This window comes from Prosopis cineraria, unplaced genomic scaffold (assembly GCF_029017545.1).
Source record: "Prosopis cineraria cultivar Desert tree isolate PC_DT_omini unplaced genomic scaffold, ASM2901754v1 PC985, whole genome shotgun sequence".
Classification (NCBI taxonomy): domain Eukaryota; kingdom Viridiplantae; phylum Streptophyta; class Magnoliopsida; order Fabales; family Fabaceae; genus Prosopis; species Prosopis cineraria.
Genome location: NW_026556310.1, coordinates 3560 through 29208, shown reverse-complemented (window position 1 = coordinate 29208; position 25649 = coordinate 3560). Strand labels below are relative to the sequence as shown.

Below are 25649 nucleotides of genomic sequence, written 5' to 3'. Positions count from 1 at the left end.
CATAGAACTGATGTCTCTAAGAAACCTCACAAGTTTTTGTAATTCTCAGAATAATGTTGCATTCATCTTTCCATGTCTTGAAAAGGTGATAGTGAGCAATTGCCTTAAGTTGGAAAAATTTTCCGAGAAAATTGTGAGCACACCAAACTTAGAAAAAGTCAATATTGTAGAAGTAGAGGAGGGAGATGAATGGTATTGGGAAGGTGATTTGAATGCCACAATCCAAAAGATTTTTTCAGACATGGTATGTTCTAATTTCTTGTACATTAAAGTTAATAAAATTAATTTTGATTTCTAAATAAAAATTCTATATTATACTCTTCTTGTTTTTTCTTTGTTGATGCAATATACTATGCTCTTCTATTTTGTTACTTCCCCCCTTATATATACAATCGACACACTCCCTGTCACAAATACATACCCACTTCATCATTAAAACACACATATAGTGATTTCCAAAGTTATCGCCGTGTTTTTAAAAATATTATAATCAATTATCCAAGTCAAGGGGAAGATTTTTTTCAGTGATAAAAAATTATTTTTCCTATTACTTTATTTAGACTAACCTAATGACATTTAAATTTAGACTAGCACTCTATGATAGGTGGAATTTAAATATTTACTCCCTAGCTTCATTTTTGATAGTTGGAATTTTTAGTGGTTTGTGTGCGTTGTCATATCACTTTATGATCCTTTTGTCTTAATGGAATATATGTGATAGAAGGGCATGATTTGGGTATAAAACAAGTGGGTCCACTGTTTTAAGTTAAACTACCTTCTTCGAGACATTCTAGTTTAAAACTTGCAAGTTTTCTGACATTGGAGAAAATGGTTTTCATGTGGGAAAGAAAATACATGTATTTGTTTTTGGTGAAAAATATACATGTATTTGATATATATATATATATATATTTCAGTTTTAAATATTCATTAATTTTCTTAATACTTTTATTTCTTCGTGAAAAAATGTTCTATAATTTTGCATCGTCAAAATTAAAAATTTTATTTTGTTACATGATTTGAACACTTAATATGTAAACGAAAGGTATTAAAATGATTTGTTCGTTACAGATGTTTTAAAAAGCTATGTTTTTTTTTTTTTACTTTTTTTTAGAATCATGAATTAATTTCATATTTAGCTATGTTTAAATATTTAAATTAATGAAGGGAGTAATTTTTTTTTAACTAGCAACATCAACAAACCTTCCTCTTGTTTAATGAGCTTGGCCATATGTGATGCACAGATATGTCTTTAGTGATTAGAACTTAGAAGATAAAAATAAACAATTTATTCTATTTTAGATTTTGTCACAAGATATATCCCAATATAGACAACAATTTATTGTAGTCTATAAATGGTTATACCAATGCAAATTTAAATTTAAAATGTATTTTTATTTTAAAATTTGTTTCTTTGAGACTGTATAAATAACTTGCAAGTTTTCTAACATCGGAGAAAATATTTTTATGTGGGAAAGAAAATACATGTATTTGTTTTTGGTGAAAAAATACATGTATTTGATATATATATATATATATATATATTTCAGTTTTAAATATTCATTAATTTTCTTAATAATTTTATTTGTCGGTGAAAAAATGTTCTGTAATTTTGCATCGTCAAAATTAAAAATTTTATTTTGTTACATGATTTGAACACTATACATAAGCGAAAGGTATTAAAATGATTTGTTCGTTACAGATGTTTTAAAAAAGCCATGTTTTTTTTTTTACTTTTTTTTAGAATCATAAATTAATTTCATGTTTTGCTATGTTTAAATATTTAAATTAATGAAGGGAGTAATTTTTTTTTTTTAACTAGCAACATCAACAAATCTTCCTCTTGTTTAATGAGCTTGGCCATATGTGATGCACAGATATGTCTTTAGTGATTAGAACTTAGAAGATAAAAATAAACAATTTATTCTATTTCAGATTTTGTCACTAGATATATCCAAATATAGACAACAATTTATTGTAGTCTATAAATGGTTATACCAATACAAATTTAAATTTAAAATGTATTTTTATTTTAAAATTTGTTTCTTTGAGACTGTACAAATAACTTGCAAGTTTTCTAACATCGGAGAAAATAGTTTTTTATGTGATAAAGAAAATACATGTATTTGTTTTTGGTGAAAAGATACATGTATTTGATATATATATATATATATATATTTCAGTTTTAAATATTCATTAATTTTCTTAATAATTTTATTTTTCGGTGAAAAAATGTTCTGTAATTTTGCATCGTCAAAATTAAAAATTTTATTTTGTTACATGATTTGAACACTATACATAAGCGAAAGGTATTAAAATGATTTGTTCGTTACAGATGTTTTAAAAAAGCCATGTTTTTTTTTTTTACTTTTTTTTTAGAATCATAAATTAATTTCATGTTTTGCTATGTTTAAATATTTAAATTAATGAAGGGAGTAATTTTTTTTTTTAACTAGCAACATCAACAAACCTTCCTCTTGTTTGATGAGCTTGGCCATATGTGATGCAAAGATATGTTTTTAGTGAATAGAACTTAGAAGATAAAAATAAATAATTTATTCTATTTTAGATTTTGTCACAAGATATATCCAAATATAGACAACCTTTATTGTAGTCTATAAATGGTTATACCAATACAAATTTAAATTTAAAATGTATTTTTTTATTTTAAAATTTGTTTCTTTGAGACTGTATAAATAACTTACTTTATTTTAGAATATTCTATCCGTGCATATTTATTAATAATATAAATAAAAATTTTATGTATTTTTATATAAATTATTTTAAAATTTGTTGTCCATGCATGTTAAGAATATAAACTTTTCTGTTTTATTCTCATGCAACTTATTTTACAATTTGTTGCCCTGGCTTATTTTAAAAAAAAAAATTGATGCCCTGTGGTCTGTGTATATTAAAAATGTAAAGAATTAATTCATTATTTCAACTTCTTCAATCATTTAGTCTTTATAGTTTTAATTTTATTATAACTCAGTTCTTAAATTGACTTGCTGTAAATTGATCCTTATAGTTTTGACTTGTAATTTAATCTCTGAATTTTCACTTAGTACAACTCAATCCTTACAGTTTTAATCATTTAAAATAATGATCCCCATATTTAATAAAATAAATTTATAAAGATTAAAATTATGTTAAAATTTAGTATTAATATTTCTAATTACTAAAACTTTTATCAATATTACAATTTTAAAATAGTTTTACTCTTTTATAATTTTATTTTCCAAAATATAAGGACTTGCCTCAGGGCATTTAAATGATTTTTTCATCAAGAAAAAATTGTTTTCTAATTACTTTATTTAGACTAGCCTAATGGCATTTGAATTTATTTGATTTTGCAGGTTCTTTTTGCATCTTGTCAACATTTGAGACTTTCTTGTTATCCTGAGTTAGAGCAGTTATGGCAGGGCGAAGTTTCCCCACCAGACAACTGCTTTAACAATCTAAGAACATTGATAGTGGAGAATTGTTCCTTTCTGTCACAAGTGTTCCCTTCTAACTTACTTCCTTCTTTAAGAACTTGGAGGAGTTGCAAGTAAGTTCAAGTCCAGTGGAGGTTATTTTTGATATGGATGGTAATAGGTTGACAGAAACAAATGGAAAGCCCTTTCACTTGAGAAGAATGATTTTAAAGAGCTTGCGGAATCTGAAGTGTATATGGAGTAAAGATCCTTGTAGGACTATAAGTTTTCAAAATCTGAAAGAAATAGTTGTCACTGACTGTGGGGGAATAAAATCTCTTTTCCCAGCATCTTTGGCAAAAAATTTTATGAGACTCAAGAAACTTGATATAGGCCGATGTTTTGCCTTGGAAGAAATGTTTGGAAAGGAAGAAGCAGTAGCTGATGGAGCGAGCAGAAAATTTGAATTCCATTTTTTAACCACTTTGATGATGTATCGTTTACCAAGCCTCAAGTTTTTTTATCCTGGAAGATTTACTCTGGAATGTCCCAGCTTGCAGATGCTAGTTGTGTGTGATTGTAATAAGCTGGACACATTCGCATTAGATTTTCAAAGTCACCGTGGAGAAGTAGGATGTGAGTATGAAGCTGATATTACAACTAACACGCAACCTCTTTTCCTGGATGAAAAGGTAATTTGATCTTCATTTCCATCATTCCTTCACTTTTTTGTTCTCGTATTGTGAAAAGAAAATATCTATATAAGCAATCCTTATCCTTGTTCTTTTTTGTCCATTTAATTTTCACTAATAGGTAATTCCAAAGTTGGAAGTGTTAACCCTCAATGGGAAAGACATGATGATGTTATCACATGGAAATTTTCTTGATGACCTGCTTCACAAGCTGAAAGCCCTGGGTCTAAACTTTGGTGATTCCTATGAAGCAGTAGCTACTCTGCCTTTTAAATTCTTTAAGAAGGTACCTAATTTAGAATCTCTTTGTATAATAAATTTCGATGCATTGGATGAGATGTTTCCCTCTCAAAGACCTGAAGATATTAATCATGTCATCAATATACTTGCGCAAGTGAAGGAGTTATACATGCTGGGCCTGCCGATGCTCTCCTCCATTGGGTTACATAATTCCTGGGTGGACCCACTTCGCAAGAATCTGAGAGTCCTGAAAATAAAGGATTGTCATCGTTTGACTATTCTGGTGCCTTCTTCTGCGGTATCATTTTGCAATTTGGAAGAATTGACAGTGAGTGGATGCCATGGGTTAGTTTCTCTGTTCTCATCTTCAGTAGCCAAAAGTTTGGTGCGACTTCAAAGAATGGAGATAACTGATTGTACATCAATAGCACAAATAGTGAATCATGGGAGCGGTGAGTCAACTCCAGAAGAGATAATTTTTGAACGGCTTACATTTATAACTATGAGTCAGTTACCAAGGCTGGTGTTTTTTTATTCGGGGAATGCCACTTTAGAATTCTCAGCTCTGAGAGAAGCGACCATAGAACAATGCCCGAAGATGAAACGTTTCTCTCAAGGAGTAGTAAGGGCGCCCTACTTTGTAGGAATAAGAGCTTCAAGGGACGAAGATGCTTGGCACAGCTATAGTGATCTCAACACAACAGTGCAGAAATTGTTTGACGAGAAGGTCAGTATTCACTCTCCAATTTCATTTTTGATAGATGGATTTTTTGGTTGTTTGTGTGCATCAACCCACCAGTTTATATCCTTTTGTCTTAATGGAGTATATGTGATTGAAGGGCATGATTTGGGTATAAAATAAATGACCCCCCCCCTCTCTCTCTATATATATATATCACTGTTACTGTCTTTAAGTTAAATCACCACCTTCCAACAAGATACTGTAGTTTAAAAGTTGCAAGTTTTCTAACATCGGAGAAAAAGGTTTTTACGTGGGAAAGAAAATATATGCATTTGATGTATGTGTGTGTGTGTATCTGTATTTATCAATACATTATTTGATTATTTATATATAAATGAAAGGTATTAAAATGTTTTTTGTTTACCGTAAATAGTAACTATAATTTTCCTAATGTCACACCATACAACAGTTATTTTAAAAAGACATTTTTCTTTAAAACTTCTTTTAGTATCATGAATAATTTTTAAAGTAAACATCAATAGAACATTATGTGATTGCTGTTTTTAGTGATAATTTTACCAAAAAAAAAAAAAAACAAGTAATAGCGTCTGGTGTGAGATACAATCGTATGCGTAGCTAATTACAAATGTATGCATGTTTGAGAATATTAGGACTTGTTTGGTTTCTTATCTAATTTTTTGTTTCAAAAAACTTTTATTATACAGTTTTAAAATTATTTTTAAAATAAAATAAAATGAAAATCTGCTTAGCTATGTTAATTTAAAAACAATTTAGGTGCAAAATAAGCTGATAGTGATGATTGCTATAATTAATAGTAGTAGTTTATGATAGAAATTAGTTAAACTAACTATATTTTTCAATAATAAAATGTAGTATGTTTTGAAAACAATAGAAATAAAATGAAATAAACAAATTTAAGACATTTCCATTTCTTGTTGTTTTAAAAAAATGAGAACATTTTAAAAATAATAAATCTAAAACACTTATCCAAATGAGTTCTTTAAATTTTTTGATTTTTAACAACAGAAAACTTTTTTTAAAAAGAAACCAAACAGGTCTTAACAACCTAAGTCTCTAGTATGTTTGTCTTCTTCTTTTTTATACAGGTTAAAGTGCATTTTTCTCTCTATACTTTCTATCGAGAAGCACTAGGCACCTTGTACTAATAGGTGAGTATTTTCCCCCTAAATCATTTTCTAGAGGAGCAAAAATCTCCCTCCATTAATGATCTATTAATGGAGGGAGATTTTACTTTTCTAAAAAATGGTTTAGGAAGAAAAATGGCCCACTTATTGGTATAAGATGCTTGGGAAATTTTTTGGTGAAAAAATATTCGATAATTTTGAATTGTTAAAAAAAAAATTTTATTTTGTTACATTATTTGAACATTTTATATATAAACGAAAGGTATGAAAATGATTTGTTCGTTACAGTTGTTTTAAAAAAGCTACGTTTTTTTTCTTACTATTTTTTTAGAATCATCAATTAATTTCACATTTTACTGTGTTTAAATATTGGGTAAAGAAGCAAATTTGGCTATGAACTATTTTTTTAAGAGCATCTGGTAGTCTAAACTATTAGGTAGTTCGAAAATAAATCCTTAACTTCAAAAAACAGAGCATCCAGTAATCTGCCTTTAATTTCACCTAACGGACATTATGTGGGGCCTATAAATGACATGTATCACTCCATATTAGCATGTGTAAAGGTGAAAAATTTAGCCACATTATTTTTCGAGGAACACTGGGTAGCCTCTACTGTAAAAAACATACCATCCAACACCTTCCATCAATTTTGATTAAATATTGTTTATTTTCATACTTATGAGATCTAGAATACGTCAATCCCTCCAATCTTCTTGTATGCATTCTGAGTCTCAACTTGAGAAGAGGTTCAAAGAGTTTTTACTTGAAGACACACGAAATAATGCCAATGAAGTAGGAGCTTGATTTTACTACACGTGGAAGAAGTTTGGCTCTAGTTTATTTTGGCTATGAATTATTTCTTCTATTTTGTTGATGTTATTTTCATGAATGTCTTTAGATAAAAATTCTTTAAATCTTTTTTTTTCGACGCTGAGACTGAGAACAAATGTAAGAAGATTAAGAGAATTGACACAATTGTAGGTCTCATAAGTATGAAATAAATGGTGTTTAGACAAAATTGAGGGAAGGTGTTGAATAATCCCTTTTTTATAGTAGAGGCTTCCCAATGCTCCTTGAAAAATATTTGTAGCTAAATTTGCACCATCACATCTTATTTGTGGGCCTCACACAATGTCTGTTAGGCGAAATTAATGGCGAGTTATTGGATGCTCTGTTTTTAAAATTGAGAATTTATTTCACACCACATGATAGTTAGGTTACTAGATGTTCCTAGAAAATAATATATGGCTAAATTTATACCTTTACCCTTAACTATTAAAATATGAAGGGAGTAAGTTTTTGTAACCATCAACATCAACAAATAGTCCTCTTGTTTGTTGAGCTTGAACATATGAGATGTAGAGATGTTCTTAGTGATTAGAAATTAGAAGATAAAAATAACCAATTTATTCTATTTTAGATTTTGTGACAAGATATATCCAAATATAGACAACAATTAATTGTAGAATATGAATGGTTATACCAATACAAATTTAAATTTAAAATGTATTTTTTATTTAAAATTTGTTTCTTTGAGAATGAATAAATAAGTTACTTTATTTTAGAATCTTTTACCCGTGCATATTTATTAATAATACAGATAAAAATTGTTGTATTTTTAGATAAATTATTTTAGAATTTGTTGCCCATGCATATTAAGAATATAAACTTTCCTGTTTTATTCTCATACAACTTATTTTACAGTTTATTACCTTGGCTTATAAAAAGAATTGATGCCCTGTGGCCTGTGCATACTAAAAACGTAAAGAATTAATTCATCATTTCTACTTATTAATCACTTGATTTTTATAGTTTTGATTTTATTGTAACTCAATTTTTATAATTTTGACTCGTTGTTATGTTTTTTCCTTAGTATCATATGGTAACTTTTATTAGTAATATAAATAACTAAAAAATAACAGTAGTAGAGTCTGTGGTTAAAAAAAATGTTTGGGAGATTAATTTTAAACTTTTAAACATAAAGTGGTTCTATAATACTACCTTAAAAATCGGGAGAGTTTTGTATATTTTAGTTATAACAAAATTACAAATAAATAACTATCTTGTTCAGAAAATGTAAAAACAGCTTAATTTATTTTAGTTTGTTAACCTGTTACATTTAGATTAAAAAAAACTAATTTTATTCTCTAAATTGTATAAATCGTTATACACGTGATTAAAAATCTAAAACACATATTTTGTTTTAAATGTTTTTCTTCCATATATTGCATAAACAAATTGATTTAATTTGGAATTTATTTCTCCATGCATGTTAAGAAGATAAATAAAAACTTGTATTATTTTAACACAAATTGCTTCACACGAGGGATGCTAATAATACAAACAGCTTGTTTTATTTTAGGGTTACTTATATATATCATAATCCATATTGAAAATGTAAACAACACTTTAATTTATTCTTAAATATTTATTCACATAAATTAAAATTTTACAATTCGTTACCCTTGTGTATATGAAAAACTTAAATGTATATTTTATTACAGAATTTATTAACCCGTGCACCCCGTGTATTATAAGTTATTAAAATCTTAAGAGCCAATTTAGAAACTAAATAAATAAAAAATATGTATAGAAAAAACTTATATACTTGGCCTTAACATTTGGATCTTTTAAGATTCTATAAATAATTCTTGTTAATGATTTTATTAATACATTAAATACACACGTCTTGATTTAATATAACAAGAGTATGTTAATTATATAAGATTATAAGTTTTACCCTTTTTTTTTTTATCTCCAAGCATATTAAAAACTTAAACAAGATATCTTATTCTGAAATTTATTATCCCATACAAATTAAACATTAGAAACAACATGTTTTATAGCAATTTGATAAAGTCTCCCTATGAAATTCGTAAGTATTTTACAATCAAATAAGTCCTGATTCCTTCCGCCCTCGCATATATATATATATATCCGCCAACTTGCATCTTATACATAACATATCCATCAATTTCTCAGTTATTTTGCAATATCATTCCTCGATACTTGCACTTTGACATGGGCATGCTGTAATTTGAATTTGTTGATTCTAATTCTAGCCTCCCTCCAAATGGTTTCTAACTTCCATTGTGTTTGTTGATTCTACTTTCTAAGAGCAATATTCGGTTTTGCATTACGTGCTGTTCTACTGCAAGTGCAGTCGGATGGCTTAGTAATATATTTGAAACAAATTTGTCTTGAAAATGGACAAAACATATTTTGTGTCAAAAAAAAAAAATCCTGTCGATTTCAAAAGTTTTGTTAAAATTACAATATCATAATGCTAAATGCTAATGCATATTTGTTTGAAATTACCGTTACGTATAAAAACTGTTATATATTTTTTAAATTAAATTTTATTAAAGGAAAATAATTACTGCTGCTAAATGATATTTGTTTTGTTGTGGATTACTGTTACCTTCCATTATATGCTTAATGATATTCTTGTTAAAATGCATTTAAGTTGAAATGTATTTTTGTTTTGTTGTGGCTTAAAGTTTAATTTGTAATAATATAGTTGAAGAGGGGCGCTGATGAAGTAATATTCTGCTAAATCTCACGTCCAAAGCGAAAAGCGTGAACAAGTACCTAAATTCCCCCACCACAATGAATCACATTTATCTTCAATTTGCACATAATAAAACTCAACGAACCAATAAGTAATTGTCTGGATGTATGAACTGTTTTGCTTGGGCAGGTTGCACTACGTGATGTGCAAAATTTGGAGCTTGGAGATTACCCTGGGCTGCAAGAGATATGGCAACGTGAAACACCAGTCCCTGATGGAGGGTTCAGTAAGTTGAAGACTTTGATAGTGGATGGTTGTCATTTCTTATCAAAAATGTGATCCCTTTTCATTTGCTTGGCTTGATTTGTAACTTGGAAGATTTACAAGTACGGAATTGTGGCTCAGTAAAGGCAATATTTGAAGTGGGATCTTTGTCTTCCTTCTTCTCCATTCCCTTGAAAACATTGACCTTGGAACAGCTCCCTGATCTGGAGCATGTTTGGAATGAGGACCCTCAAGAATTTCTCAGCTTCCAATCGCTACAACAATTACATGTTAATGGGTGCAGCAGCCTCAAGAGCTTGTTTCCAGCGTCCATGGCCCATGGCAAACTTGGGAGGCTTGAAATACTAGAAGTGCGATGGTGTAAGGGTTAGTTGAAATTGTTGCATGGGATGAAACAATGTTAGGTGGAGCAACTACCTACTATGGTATCTTTCCCAGCTTAACAAGTTTGGAGCTATTTAGTTTGCCAAAGCTCAAATGCACATGTCCATGGCTAAACAAATTGGAATGGCCAATGTTAAAAGTATTAGATGTGCATCACTGCGATCAATTGAAGATTTTCCCGACTGAGGATCAGGATCATCCAAGTGATGGGGAAGCCATTGTTCCATTTGAAAAGGTTCTATACTCATAAGTACTTTTTTATTTTTCTCTCAAAGCCATTGTCCAAGGCATTACTTTTCTCATTGTCATGTTAACTCCTCAATGCGCATATGCATATATAATCTCCTCAATGTTTTCCACTTTAGTATATTTTAAATTTTATATCAACTTGAAAAGGATGTGCTTTGTTTGAAACACGTCGAACATATATAGTACACGCTTGATTAAAATATGCTAAGAAGAGATATTTCAAGGGAACTGATAAGAGGAAATGACTGAAATGAATCTTGTTAGCTTTTAGGACTCTAATAATAATTTTATTGATCCATAAATATTGTTTGTGTGATTGATAAATATAAGAAAATCTCTGTAATAGAACCATTTATTGTTTTTCTTCTAGCCTAATGATAATTTGGTTGTTCCTAGGGTTTTCCCAACATAGAACAATTGTCACTTGACAAGGAAGACATCATGAGGATTAATTGTCAGGCACTGTTTCAGGCAAACTTCCTTCGTAAAGTGAAATCTCTGTGTTGCGATGCTTCCATGATTATTCAGATGGATTTCCATATCAATTTTTCCGAAAGGAATTACTTCCCAATTTAGAAAGCTTCAAGTGGCTTGTAGTAACTTCAAAGAAATTTTCAGCTCTCAGAGACATGATATAGATTTTGACTTGGGAATGTTGTTTCCACAACTCAAGGGATTGGAACTGATGTCTTTGCAGTGTCTTGAATCCATTGGGTTAGACCAGTCCTGGGTTGCCCCAATTCTTGAAAACCTAGAAACCTTGTGGGTGGAGAATTGTCCTTGTTTGAGGAACATGGTGCCATCTGCTTTATCTTTTCAAAATTAAGGAAATTGTTTGTATATGAATGTCAAGGATTGGTCTTCTTGTTCACATTGTCAAATGTAAGTAGTTTAGATTTACTTGAGGAGCTTTCCATTGGCAAATGTGGATCAATACAAGAAATAGTGCCTAAAAAAGATGATGGATCTGATGAAGATGAGTTAACATTTCAAAAGCTCAAAACTTTGTCTTTGGACTCTCTTCAAAGACTTGGAAGCTTTCACTCAGGGAATTCTACACTGAACTTCCCATGTTTGGAACTTTTGACTGTTGATGAATGCCCTAGAATGAGAATTTTCTCTTGTGGATCCATAAATGCATCTCAACATTTACGAGTTTCAGCAAAGCCTTCCCAACACACAAGTTATCGTCCACAATATTGCGGCCCTGATCTAAATGGCCACATAAAATTGCTCTTTTCCTCACAGGCAAGTGTTTTCTCTTTTCTTTTATCCTTTTTGTTGCTATGCTAGGACCCACATCAATATACAAATCAATTTTATTTTTGTTTTCAGAGCTATTTGTTCTAGCTTCTTATTATATTTGGATATTCTTACATAACAAAACAAAATATTAAATTGATATAAAAAAAGGTGAAAAATATTTAAAACATAAGAAAATTAAAAAGACGAAACTTCTTTTGGAGTCTCTCTCATCTATCTTGTGTGCAATTCGGCCTACGATCCGGTGGGAAGAACAACCACTTTTATTTGTTTTGTTTTTGCTTGAAATGAACTATAAATTTGAAGCTTGTTCCTTCAATAAGATGTAAAGGTGAAAATTACATATAATTGTTGATGCATTGGGTGGACTTGAGCCTTGAGTTCTCACATCTCTCTCCCCAGCCTTATTATCTGAATTAGTGCAATGCTAATATTGGTTATGAACATTACATATAGTTGTTGAAATTAATTAAAATTTATCAAAGTTAAAACTAAATTAAAGATAATTACTTTGTAAATTTATTGAGATTTAGGTTAAAATGAATTTAATTAAGCTAAGATTTATGAATATTTAATTTTTCTTATGGAGGAAAGATTAATTTTTACATTAAAAATGAAAGCGGGGAAATTGTGTAATATTTGTTTTTGTCAAGTGTAATATTCATTTAAATCTCAATGAAAGTTGGGAGACAATAGTGGAGAAGAGACAATTGGTTGATATATTGCTCCACAATATTGAAGCAATCTTAATTATTTACTATTTTCAATTATAATTCTAACAAAACTAAGAACGAATGCAAAAAGATTAGAAAAATTGACGTATTATTAGTCTCATAAGTATGTAAATAAACTGTGTTTAGACAAATTGATGGGAAAGTGTTGGATGGTCACTCTTTTTATAGTTGAGGCTTTCCAATGCTCATTGAAAAATAGTTCGTAGTTAAATTTGCAACACCACGTGTCATTTGTGAGCTTTACATAATGTTTATTAGGTGAAGTTAATGGCAGGTTATTGGATGCTCTGTTTTTTGAAATTGAGGATTTATTTTGCACCACCTGATAGTTTAGGTTACCAGTAGATGTTCCTAGAAAAAATAACAAATGGTTAAATTTACATCTTTACCCTTAACTATTTAAAATAATGAAGGGAGTAAGTTTTTTTTAACCATCAACATCAACAAATAGTCCCCTTGTTTGTTGAGCTTGACCATATTAGATGCAGAGATGTTCTTAGTGATTAGAAATTAGGAGATAAAAATAACCAATTTATTCTATTTTAGATTTTGTGACAAGATATATCCAAATATAGACAACAATTTATACAAATTTAAATTTAAAATGTATTTTTATTTTAAAATTTGTTTCTTTGAGAATGAATAAATAACTTACTTTATTTTAGAATCTTATGCCCGTGCATATTTATTAATAATACAGATAAAAATTTGTTGTATTTTTAGATAAATTATTTTAGAATTTGTTGTCCATGCATATTAAGAATATAAACTTTCCTCTTTTATTCTCATACAACTTATCTTACAGTTTGTTACCTTGGCTTATAAAAAGAATTGATGCCCTGTGGCCTGTGCATACAAAAAACGTAAACAATTAATTCATCATTTTTACTTATTTAATCACTTGGTTCTTATAATTTTTATTTCATTGTAACTCAATTTTTAAAGTAACTTGTTGTAAATCAATTTTTATAATTTTGACTCATTAAGTGTTTTCCTTAATATCATATTGTAACTTCTGTTAGTAATATAAATAACTAAAAAATAACAGTAGTGGAGTCTGTGATAAAAAAAAATGTTTGGAAGATTAATTTTAAATTTTTAAAGGTAAAGTGATTCTATAATACTACCTTAAAAATCAGGGAGTTTTGTATATTTTAGTCATAACAAAATTACAAATAAATAACTATCTTTTTCAGAAAATGTAAAAAAAACTTAATTTATTTTAGTATTTGTTAACCTGTTACATTTAGATTTAAAAAAAAAACTAATTTTATTCTCTAAATTGTATAAATCGTTATATACGTGATTAAAAATCTAAAACGCATATTTTGTTTTAAATGTTTTTCTTCCATATATTGCATAAACAAATTGATTTAATTTAGAATTTGTTTCTCCATACACGTTAAGAAGATAAATAAAACCTTGTATTATTTTAACACAAATTACCTCACACGATGGATGCCAATAAAACAAACAGCTTGTTTTATTTTAGGGTTACTTATATATATCATAATCCATATTGAAAATATAAACAACACTTTAATTTATTCTTAAATATTTTATTCACATAAATTAAAATTTTACAATTCGTTATCCTTGTGTATATGAAAAACTTAAATGTATATTTTATTACAGAATTTACTAACCCATGCACCCCGTGTATTATAAGTTATTAAAACTTAAGAGCCAATTTAGAAACTAAATAAATAAAAAATATATGAAGTTCCAAACAAAAAATGTTTATAATATTATTATAAAATTTAGATAATAATTTTTGTATAGGAAAAACTAATATACTTTTAAGATTCTATAAATAATTTTTGTTAATGATTTTATTAATAAATTAAAATACACTCGTCTTGCTTTAATATAACAGGAGTATGTTAATTATATAAGATTATAAGTTTTACCCTTTTTTTTTTATCTCCAAGCATATTAAAAACTTAAACAAGATATCTTATTCTGAAATTTATTATCCCATACAAATTAAACATTAGAAACAACATGTTTTATAGCAATTTGATAAAGTCTCCCTATGAAATTCGTAAGTATTTTACAATCAAATAAGTCCTGATTCCTTCCGCCCTCGCATATATATATATATATCCGCCAACTTGCATCTTATACATAACATATCCATCAATTTCTCAGTTATTTTGCAATATCATTCCTCGATACTTGCACTTTGACATGGGGCATGCTGTAATTTGAATTTGTTGATTCTAATTCTAGCCTCCCTCCAAATGGTTTCTAACTTCCATTGTGTTTGTTGATTCTACTTTCTAAGAGCAAATATTCGGTTTTGCATTACGTGCTGTTCTACTGCAAGTGCAGTCGGATGGCTTAGTAATATATTTGAAACAAATTTGTCTTGAAAATGGACAAAACATATTTTGTGTCAAAAAAAAAAAATCCTGTCGATTTCAAAAGTTTTGTTAAAATTACAATATCATAATGCTAAATGCTAATGCATATTTTGTTTGAAATTACCGTTACGTATAAAAACTGTTATATATTTTTTAAATTAAATTTTATTAAAGGAAAAATAATTACTGCTGCTAAAATGATATTTGTTTTGTTGTGGATTACTGTTACCTTCCATTATATGCTTAATGATATTCTTGTTAAAATGCATTTAAGTTGAAATGTATTTTTGTTTTGTTGTGGCTTAAAGTTTAATTTGTAATAATATAGTTGAAGAGGGGCGCTGATGAAGTAATATTCTGCTAAATCTCACGTCCAAAGCGAAAAGCGTGAACAAGTACCTAAATTCCCCCACCACAATGAATCACATTTATCTTCAATTTGCACATAATAAAACTCAACGAACCAATAAGTAATTGTCTGGATGTATGAACTGTTTTGCTTGGGCAGGTTGCACTACGTGATGTGCAAAATTTGGAGCTTGGAGATTACCCTGGGCTGCAAGAGATATGGCAACGTGAAACACCAGTCCCTGATGGAGGGTTCAGTAAGTTGAAGACTTTGATAGTGGATGGTTGTCATTTCTTATCAAAAAATGTGATCCCTTTTCATTTGCTTGGCTTGATTTGTAACTTGGAAGATTTACAAGTACGGAATTGTGGCTCAGTAAAGGCAATATTTGAAGTGGGATCTTTGTCTTCCTTCTTCTCCATTCCCTTGAAAACATTGACCTTGGAACAGCTCCCTGATCTGGAGCATGTTTGGAATGAGGACCCTCAAGAATTTCTCAGCTTCCAATCGCTACAACAATTACATGTTAATGGGTGCAGCAGCCTCAAGAGCTTGTTTCCAGCGTCCATGGCCCATGGCAAACTTGGGAGGCTTGAAATACTAGAAGTGCGATGGTGTAAGGGGTTAGTTGAAATTGTTGCATGGGATGAAACAATGTTAGGTGGAGCAACTACCTACTATGGTATCTTTCCCAGCTTAACAAGTTTGGAGCTATTTAGTTTGCCAAAGCTCAAATGCACATGTCCATGGCTAAACAAATTGGAATGGCCAATGTTAAAAGTATTAGATGTGCATCACTGCGATCAATTGAAGATTTTCCCGACTGAGGATCAGGATCATCCAAGTGATGGGGATGCCATTGTTCCATTTGAAAAGGTTTTATACTCAACTACTTTTTTATTTTTCCCTCAAAGCCATTGTCCAAGGCATTACTTTTCTCATTGTCATGTTAACTCCTGAATGCGCATATGCATATATAATCTCCTCAATGTTTTCCACTTTAGTATACTTTAAATTTTATATCAACTTGAAAAGGATGTGCTTCATTTGAAACACGTCGAACATATATAGTACACGCTTGATTAAAATATGCTAAGAAGAGATATTCCAAGGGAACTGATAAGAGGAAATGACTGAAATGAATCTTCTTGTTAGCTTTTAGGACTCTAATAATAATTTTATTGATCCATAAATATTGTTCGTGTGATTGATAAATATAAGAAAATCTCTGTAATAGAACCATTTATTGTTTTCCTTCTAGCCTAATGATAATTTGGTTGTTCCTAGGGTTTTCCCAACATAGAACAATTGCCACTTGACAAGGAAGACATCATGAGGATTAATTGTCAGGCACCGTTTCAGGCAAACTTCCTTCGCAAAGTGAAATCTCTCGTGTTGCAATGCTTCCATGATTATTCAGATGGATTTCCATATCAATTTTTCCGAAAGGAATTACTTCCCAATTTAGAAAATCTTCGAGTGGCTTGTAGTAACTTCAAAGATATTTTCAGCTCTCAGAGACGTGATATAGATTTTGATTTGGGAATGTTGTTTCCACAACTCAAGGGATTGGAACTGATGTCTTTGCAGTGTCTTGAATCCATTGGGTTAGACCAGTCCTGGGTTTCCCCAATTCTTGAAAACTTAGAAACCTTGCGGGTGGTGAGATGTCCTTGTTTGAGGAACACGGTGCCGTCTGCTTTATCTTTTTCGAAATTAAGGCAATTGTTTGTATATGGACGTCAAGGATTGGTCTGCTTGTTCACATTGTCAACTGCAAGGAGTTTAGTTTTACTTGAAGAGCTTGTCATTGGCAAATGTGGATCAATACAAGAAATAGTGCCTAAAAAAGATGATGGATCTGATGAAGATGAGTTAACATTTGGGAAGCTCATAGTATTGTTTTTGGACTCTCTCCAAAGACTTGGAAGCTTTCACTCAGGGAATTCTACACTGAACTTCCCATGTTTGAAACTTGTGACTGTTGATGAATGCCCTAGAATGAGAATTTTCTCTTGCGGATCCATAAATGCATCTCGACATTTACGAGTATCGGCAAAGCCTTCCCAAAACACAAGTTATGGTCCAGAATATTGCGGCCCTGATCTAAATGGCCACATAAAATTGCTCTTTTCCTCACAGGCAAGTGTTTTCTCTTTTCTTTTATCCTTTTTTGTTGCTATGCATTTGGCAGAAATACTACCTTTGTTTCCCAAATCCTTTTATATAAATTTAAGGTGTCAATAATTAATTTTTTTAATATGTCGCACAATATAAAACACTTTATAATTTTTAGTTGACTTTGTTACGGTAAATTACATTCTAATAACGAGTTTGTTTGAGGGAACAGATAAAAGAACTCGCATCTTAGTTTGATTGGCAAACAAACAGTACTTGAGTACTACATAAGTTCGGCAACCTCCATTTTTTCCAATAATGCGTATCATAACTATTTTTTTTTTAAATATCAGCAAAGATAATATGAAATTGCTTCAAAACAATCATACAATCGAGCCGAAGTTTAGGACAAGCTTATAGATTGGATGGAAATTTAAAAATTATTCTTTAAAATAACATATATATATATATATATATATATTGTTTTCAAGTATCAGAACATTGACTAGCCAGGATGCACATTAACATACAAATCACATTTATTTTTATTTTCAGAGCTATTAGTTCTAGCTTCTTATTAGATTTGGATATTCTTAGATAACAAAACAAAATATTAAATTGATATAAAAAAAGATGAACAATATTTAAAACATAAGAAAATTAAAAAGAGGAAACTTCTTTTGGAGTTTCTCTCATCTATCTTGTGTGACAATTCGGCCTACGTTTGGGTGGAAAGAACAACCTGTTTTATTTGTTTTGTTTTTGCTTTAAATGAACTATAAATTTGAAGCTTGTTCTTTCAATAAGATGTAAAGGTGAAAATTACATATAGTTGTTGATGCATTGGGTGGGCTTGAGCCTTGACTTCTTACATCCCTCTATTATCTGAGTTAGTGCAATGCTAATATTGGTTATGAACATTACATATAATTGTTGAAATTAATTAAAATTTATGAAAGTTAAAACTAAATTAAAGGTAATTACTTTGTAAATTTATAGAGATTTATGTTAAAATAAATTTAATTAAGCTGAGACTTATGAATATTTAAATTTTCTTATAAAGGAAAGATTAATTTTTACGTTAAAAATGAAAATGGGGAAATTGTGTAATATTTTTTTTTGTCAAGTGTAATATTCATTTAAATCTCAATGAAAGTTGGGAGACAATAGTGGAGAAGTGACAATTGGTTGATATTTTGCTCCACAATATTGAAGAAATTTTAATTATTTACTATTTTCAATTATAATTCTAATGAAACTCAGAGAAGTATTATATAAGATCCTAATGTATCATTATTCAAAGATGAACAATTGATAATTATAAGACTTTATTTCAAAGCTGAATAATATTTGATAGTAACAAGCTTTTTTTTTTTAGGTTAATGAACAAATAAGACCCTGAACTATTGCTTGAAAATTATCCTGAACCCTGAACGCTTAAAATATGCAAAATAAATTCTAAATTTTTAGATTCATAGCAAAATAAACCATAAGCGTTATCTTTTAAACACTGTTACTGTCCACGTGGTTAACCCTGACTATTACAGTATCCGTGTAGACAGTAATGATGTTAAAAAAAATTAGCGATCAGGATTTATTTTGCTATGAATTTAAAAGTTTAAAGTTTATTTTGCATATTTTAAGAGTTCAGGATCTAGGGTGATTTTCGAGCAAGAGTTTAAGGTCTTATTTGCTTGTTAACACTTTCTTTTTGCAAACACATATCTTCCAAAGATAATACTAATTTTTTTTTTTTTTGGTTGCCCACCCGGTTCACCGGAGCTTTAGTGGGTGAGTCTCCTAGCGAAAATTTTCTGCATACACAAGGCTCAAACTCAAGACCTTAAACGGAACCGAATCGCTTACCAATTGGGCCAACTCTTGTTGGTAAGATAATACTAAGTTGCTTTGTGAAGCAAGCTTTCAACCGTGTCTACATTGGGCCAAGTTCATACATTGAGGGAAATTAATGAATTATTTATTTTTAAAATTACAGACATTTCCTCTCTGCATTTTTTTATTTACACTTTAGTGTAAATTTTAATATTGTTAATAACATTATGTTAAATATTTTAATTTATTATTCTGACCTCATAATATAATTGTTCACTCACCCTAATTTAAAATAAAATCAACATATATGGTATCAACTAATTTATCTTTTCTTAGATTAAATTCTCCTTTCATTAATTTTTTCACATACTTAGGTTGTTTGAAATATTATTTTATCCGACTTATGAATTTAAAATTTAAAAATTTACTAAATAAACAAGTTTGCTTATCTAAATAATCTAAAAATGGTTAGTAGAAGTTAAAACTATCTTCCTAAGGATTGTTTTTTTTATAACATAAATGATTTTTAAACTATGATATTTTGATCGAAAAGATGTGATTTAACTGTCAATAATTGGTTGGTTGGATGAAAGTGCAATTTTAAAAGTAAGGGAAGGATTGTGTCTTGCTACTTTTGATTTGAGAGAGGTTTATAATGATTTTAAAAATAGAATGAAGATTTCTGTGATTAAGCTATTGTAGAAGGGATGTGGATTTTCCTTTCATCAAATCATTTTTTTGGCCGAATTTATCAAATCATTTTAGTTAGCAATAACATTAACCATTTGAGAGTATGTTTATATTTAGGATAAAATATTATGAAGGAATTACTTAGTTACACGAATTTCTTTCAAAGTAAAATAATACTTCACAGTCACTATTTTTTTTTGACATATATATGTGAAACAATAATTATGTATTTTTTGTCCAGCAAATCCTACAAGGCTACAACCAAACCTACGTTGTGCCAAGCTTATTATAGGTGGAGATAAAGAGATTATTGATTTTTCATAAAATATTCATTTTTTGTCATATAATTAGGTTTTTATTTAAGAAAAAAACTTATATACTTAACTTTTTAAATTTAAGGTATTTGTTTCCAATAATTAAACCAAAGCATATGAATTATTTATATTAAATATACAAGGATAAGTACATTTTTTGACCTCATAAAAGGATAAGTACATAAGCCTTTCTTTTTCTTTTAAACATTATATGTGGTTCTTTAAAAATTAAAAAAATAATCATGAATTGATTTTAAAATAAGAAATTAAAGAGATCACGCGAAAAGATAAAATAAATAAAAAGTGACGGAAATCTCAAGAACTCCGTCCTTTTTGGCAAAGAGAAACCTTCCTTTTCAATCTTATCTTTATTTTCCCCCCTTAATCTGAATTATATATTTTTTTTAAAAAAAGGAGAAAATATAATGATTCAAGTCATTATATAATTATTCAAGTCATTCGAGTTCTCAGAAAGGAATCTCATCTCACTCATGTCTTGTTGCTATTTGTTGATGTCCAAAACGGACCTCATAGAAATCATATACACTAATAGTCGACTTCGACTGCTTCAATTGTTTTGCTTGTGCAGCATGCAAACTGTGCACAAGATATATCATGTTTGGAGCTTTGTGATCACCCAGAGCTACTGGAAATATGGCAGCGTGTTGTGCCTGTTCCGAATAGAGGCTTCTGTAACTTGACGAATCTGACAGTGCATGGTTGCCAATCTTTGACACACGTGATTCCCTCTCAATTGGTTCCCTTCCTCTGTAACTTGAAATATTTAACAGTACGAGATTGTAATGCTGCCAAGGCCATATTCGATTTGAGCCCCATGTTGCCCCAAGGCAAACTCGAAAGCCTCCAAGAACTAAAAGTGAAAAACTGTGAACAGTTAGTAGAAATTGTTGCCTGGTATGAAACAATCTCAGGAGTAGCAACTTCAAACTCAATTATCTTTGCTGGCTTAACAATGCTGAAGCTCCATACATTGCCAGAGCTCAAGTGCATCCACCCAACAGTTGACAATTTGGAATGGCCTAAGCTAGAAAAATTAGTTGTCTACCGTTGTGGTCAGCTGAAGAATTTTCCACCATTAGGTCAGGATCACTTTGCAAAAGATACCGAAGCCACTATCACATTAGAAAAGGTAATTTTGCTATTATCACATTTTTAAAATATCTTCAATAATCATGATTTACATCAATCACCTTAATACAAGCATTTTAGATTACAACTACACTGCAAAGTCTTATTTTGAGGTGTTAAATATTTTTAATTTACCCTTTATTATTGCCATTTTCTAAAAATGATTTTGTTGATTCTAGGTTCTTCCCAACCTAAAGCAATTGTCACTCAGCAAGAAACACATCATGCAGATTTGGCAAGCCCTGCTCCAGGAAAAGCTTCTTAAAGGAGTGAAATTTCTCAAATTGAAATTCTTTAATGATGATTCAAATGAATTTCCAGATAGATTCTTCCTGAAGGAATCAATGCCCCATTTAGAAGAGCTTAGATTGTCTCATAGTAACTTCAAAGAGATATGCACCACTCAGAGATCTGATCTGGATGGCTTTTTTGATGTGTTCTTTTCACAACTAAAAGCCTTAAAATTGATTTCTCTTTCAAAGCTTAATTCCATTGGGTTAGAGCACGCCCCACTACTGGGAAACTTGGAAACCATGATAGTGCAGGATTGTCCTTGCTTAATGAACTTGGCACCCTCTACTGTGTCTTTCACAAGTCTAAAGGGTCTGACTATAAGGAAGTGTGATGGATTGGTATATTTGTTCACATCTTCGACTGCAAAAAGTTTATCTTTACTCTCAAAGTTGTCTGTAAAGAATTGTGAATCGATCCAAGAAATAGTGGCTAAAGGAGATGAATCGGATCAAGATGATATAGCATTTGAGAATCTCAAAGAGTTGGATCTCGAACTTCTGCCAAGACTAGATAGCTTTTACCCGGGGACTTACAATTTGAAATTCCCATCCTTGGAACAAGTTTCAATATACGGTTGCTCCCGGATGAAGGTTTTCTCTCATGCTGATATATATGCACTGGATAATGTGACTATTCGATGTTTTGGGGATAAGAATCTTAGAGCCATGATGGAGAAGGCCTTTAAGAAGGCAGCCTGCTGAGTTAATATAAATGAGAAATTTTGCAGTGCTATTGGCAGGTATATAATTAATACCTGCTTCTACTTTAGTAATACATAATCATTAATAGCCATATTTACGCTGATAGTTGTTTATACTCTCTCTCTCTAGATCTCTTTCTATTGCCTTCAATCTTAAAGTGACCTATTAAATGTCCCTTTGTTTCTATGATTGGAGCAAAACTTAACATCGTTTATTAGTTCAATGTGGGGCTATAATGTAACATAGTTGACTACATCCACGCACAGAGTTATAACGTATATAATAGAAGATATTTGGGATGAAAATTGAAAAGACTAGGGAGTTGTGTTGCTTACTTTGTTTAATTTATGTGTTTATTGTTTCAGGAAATCATGTTTCACAAGACAAGCTTATTTTGGTTCTGCTCCTCAGTCACAACGCTTTAAAGTAAGTAGTAAGTGATACTAGCTACTGTAGTGTTGATTAGATAGAGAAGAAATAATAACTCAAAATAAACTTTCTAATTTGTATATATTATTATTCTTTGAAATTATGCAGGTTGAGGGAGATTGGAACCGTCCATGTCGTTTTCCTTGGGTTGATGATGTAGAAATTGAAGGCTAAGTTTGTGTGTGGTGTCTCCTTTGCAGATTAAGTTGTAAAATGTTTAGACATGAAAACTTCATTGAATTCCAATATGAGGTGGTGACCTTTATATTTGAATCAGAAGGAACTTTGGACCAATTGTTTGAGTGACTCTGCTTTGGAAATGAACATTTGTCGTATGAGAATGTGTGTGCATTTTAAGATATTTTCGTATGAGAGAGTTCATGGATGACATCTTCTCTTGATCACTTCACTGATCATGCATCATTTGCTTTATACACCTACGAGCACGAGTCTTGTGATATTTTTCTAGGTTTAGCTCTGTTGTTAGTTTCATAGAACAGAGGCAAACAAGGAATTAATTGAAAGAGAGATGCAACAAAGTTTCCATTATCCAAATGACAAGTAGATGCATTATTAAACTTGTTGATTTATTAGGGCTAATACAATCAATTTCTTATGTGGATACTAAGAGATATTCAAACCTTTGTTTACTTCATTGGGAGAGATTTTCCTTTTGCTAGATATAACCAATGCAACCATGTTAGTTAAATTCATTGATAGTGTTGTTGGATTCGTTATAAAAACCATTTCATCTTGTTTCAAATATGACTAAGCTAAATTATTTTAAATTTTCAATCAACAATAGTATCTTGCATCAACATTCATTTAAACTTTTCAAATAAAAAAATTGAAGTTATAAAATGATCAAATCAAAGCCCATTTCATGCCAGAAATATCAATTTAATAATATATAATTCATAAATTAAATGCATCAAATTAACTACGCTTTTTTATAAAATTTTATCCATTAATATTAATGATATTATTAATTGCACATTTAGACATTAACCATTTTTGAGCAAGCGGACAAATCTTTTCCCAATTTTATGAACTAACCTAAATCAACTTGTGAACAAGACTTTATTTTCTTTTCTCCCACAATCTTTGGGCCTGAATAACTAACCCATGAACCCAATATAGCTATGTGTTTCCATTTCTTTTATGGATCCTTTGCTGGAAATTTGGTGGAAGCAGAGTCTAATAGTTCTATTTATAGCTTACAAAATAAAATGGAATAAGGAAGGGGATGAATTATGAAACAAAAATGAATTTCTTAGATGTGAAATGTCATGTATCTCTAGATAAAAATTTATCATGAAAAAAAAATGCTTGTTAAACTTAACACAATCATGTTTGTTAAACTCATTGATAGTGTTTTAGATCCATTATAACAACCTTTCCATCTTGTTTCAATCCTATGATTAGTTTGAATTTCTCAATTTTTCAATGGACAAAAGTGTCTCCCATCACTAAACATTCATTTAAAATTTAAATATTCAGACAAAAAAATCAATTAACGTTACAACGTGACAATATCAAAACCCATACATGTCAGAAATATAGCTTTGATATATAATTCAGAGGTCAAATGCATTAAATAAGCTTTCTTATAGAATATTATCCATTAATATTTATGATATAATTATACATTAATTTCATATTCAGAGATTAACAGTTTTTTGAGCAAGCAGACAAATCTTTCCCCAATTTTGCTAACTATTTTAACCTGAATCAACAACTTGTAAATATGATTCAATGTTCTTTTCTCCCATTAACATAAAAAATTAAAAAAAAAAACTCATTGGGCCTGAATTTGCAACCCATGAACCCAATGTAACTGTTGATAGAAGGGCCTGGCCCCAAAACACGCTACCCAACAACCTGATGCTAATCTTTCTTTCTTTGTTTTTTCTTTTCTTTGTTTTTTTTTTGGGTGAATAACCTGATGCTAATCTTTCTATCTCTTCAATGAGGTCTTTTGCTGGAATTTTGTTAGAATCAGAGTTTAATAGTTCTATATATAGGTTACAAAATAAAATGGAATGAGTAGGGAGATGAAACAAAATTGTCTAGTAAAAATAAACATTAATTTTATGATAGACAATTGGAAAAAATGTGATAAATGCCTTTTGAAATATGTAATCTGCTTATAAATAAAAACAAAGAACTGTATGACATTTTTTTTATTTGAAAACAGAGTAGTAACTTAATTTAAATGTTTACTTGATCTTCTCCACATAATATCATGCATGCGCTGTAGATGGTGGGGTATCTAGGTACTTTACAATGTAGTTTAGGTATGTTTCTTTCTACTCATTTTAAATTTTTAGATATTTTTTTGTTAATACGTTTGTTTCCTCGGATCGGTCATTTTTATTTTTTTGGACTATGACATGTTTTTCTATTTCCATGTTACAAACTAGAGAATGAGATTCAGCACTCACTGTTTTTCTAATAATATACTCCCCCTTAAAAAAAATATAAGGCATTTTTAATCGAATGTCACTCTTCAATAAAGTAATTACCTACTTTTCAACTAACCCTATCTTTTTATATTTATTCTTGTTAAACACCCTACAATAAATATAAAATTATTATCAATAGGGACACTTTAAAAAAAAAAAGATAATGATTACATTTGAAAAGATTAAAAATGCCTTACATTTTTTAACATCCAACTCTTCAAAAAATGTCTTATATTTTTGAACGGAGGGAGTGGCTTTTATCGATTCAAAAAATTGTCTCGCTGTACATTAAAGTGGGGAAAAAAGAAGCTCAACCCTG

At 29.9% G+C, this 25649-nt stretch overlaps 3 protein-coding genes across 5 annotated transcripts; all 3 read left to right on the top strand.

Moving 5' to 3' along the window:
- Positions 1-10: 10 nt before the first annotated feature.
- LOC129298978 (uncharacterized) lies at positions 11-3554 on the top strand. The gene is made up of 2 exons (XM_054937417.1): positions 11-244; positions 3357-3554. The coding sequence occupies exons 1-2, from the start codon at positions 11-13 to the stop codon at positions 3552-3554; spliced, it is 432 nt and encodes a 143-aa protein (XP_054793392.1).
- LOC129298975 (uncharacterized) lies at positions 3544-11125 on the top strand. Of its 3 annotated transcripts, XM_054937413.1 has the most exons (5): positions 3544-4108; positions 4230-4394; positions 4509-5075; positions 9897-10611; positions 11022-11125. In XM_054937413.1, the coding sequence occupies exons 1-4, from the start codon at positions 3584-3586 to the stop codon at positions 10044-10046; spliced, it is 1407 nt and encodes a 468-aa protein (XP_054793388.1). In that variant the 5' UTR covers positions 3544-3583; the 3' UTR covers positions 10047-10611; positions 11022-11125. The 3 variants fall into 3 exon arrangements, with proteins under 3 accessions (XP_054793388.1, XP_054793386.1, XP_054793387.1); XM_054937411.1 differs by having other exon boundaries at positions 4230-5075; XM_054937412.1 differs by lacking the exon at positions 11022-11125 and having other exon boundaries at positions 4230-5075; positions 9897-10657.
- LOC129298976 (uncharacterized) lies at positions 10390-23206 on the top strand. Its single transcript, XM_054937414.1, has 10 exons — positions 10390-10611; positions 11022-11089; positions 11154-11387; positions 11516-11873; positions 15497-16213; positions 16625-17479; positions 20882-21442; positions 21621-22474; positions 22802-22862; positions 22974-23206. Exons 1-8 carry the CDS (start codon positions 10390-10392, stop codon positions 22434-22436), a joined length of 3831 nt encoding a protein of 1276 aa, XP_054793389.1. The 3' UTR covers positions 22437-22474; positions 22802-22862; positions 22974-23206.
- Positions 23207-25649: the final 2443 nt, after the last annotated feature.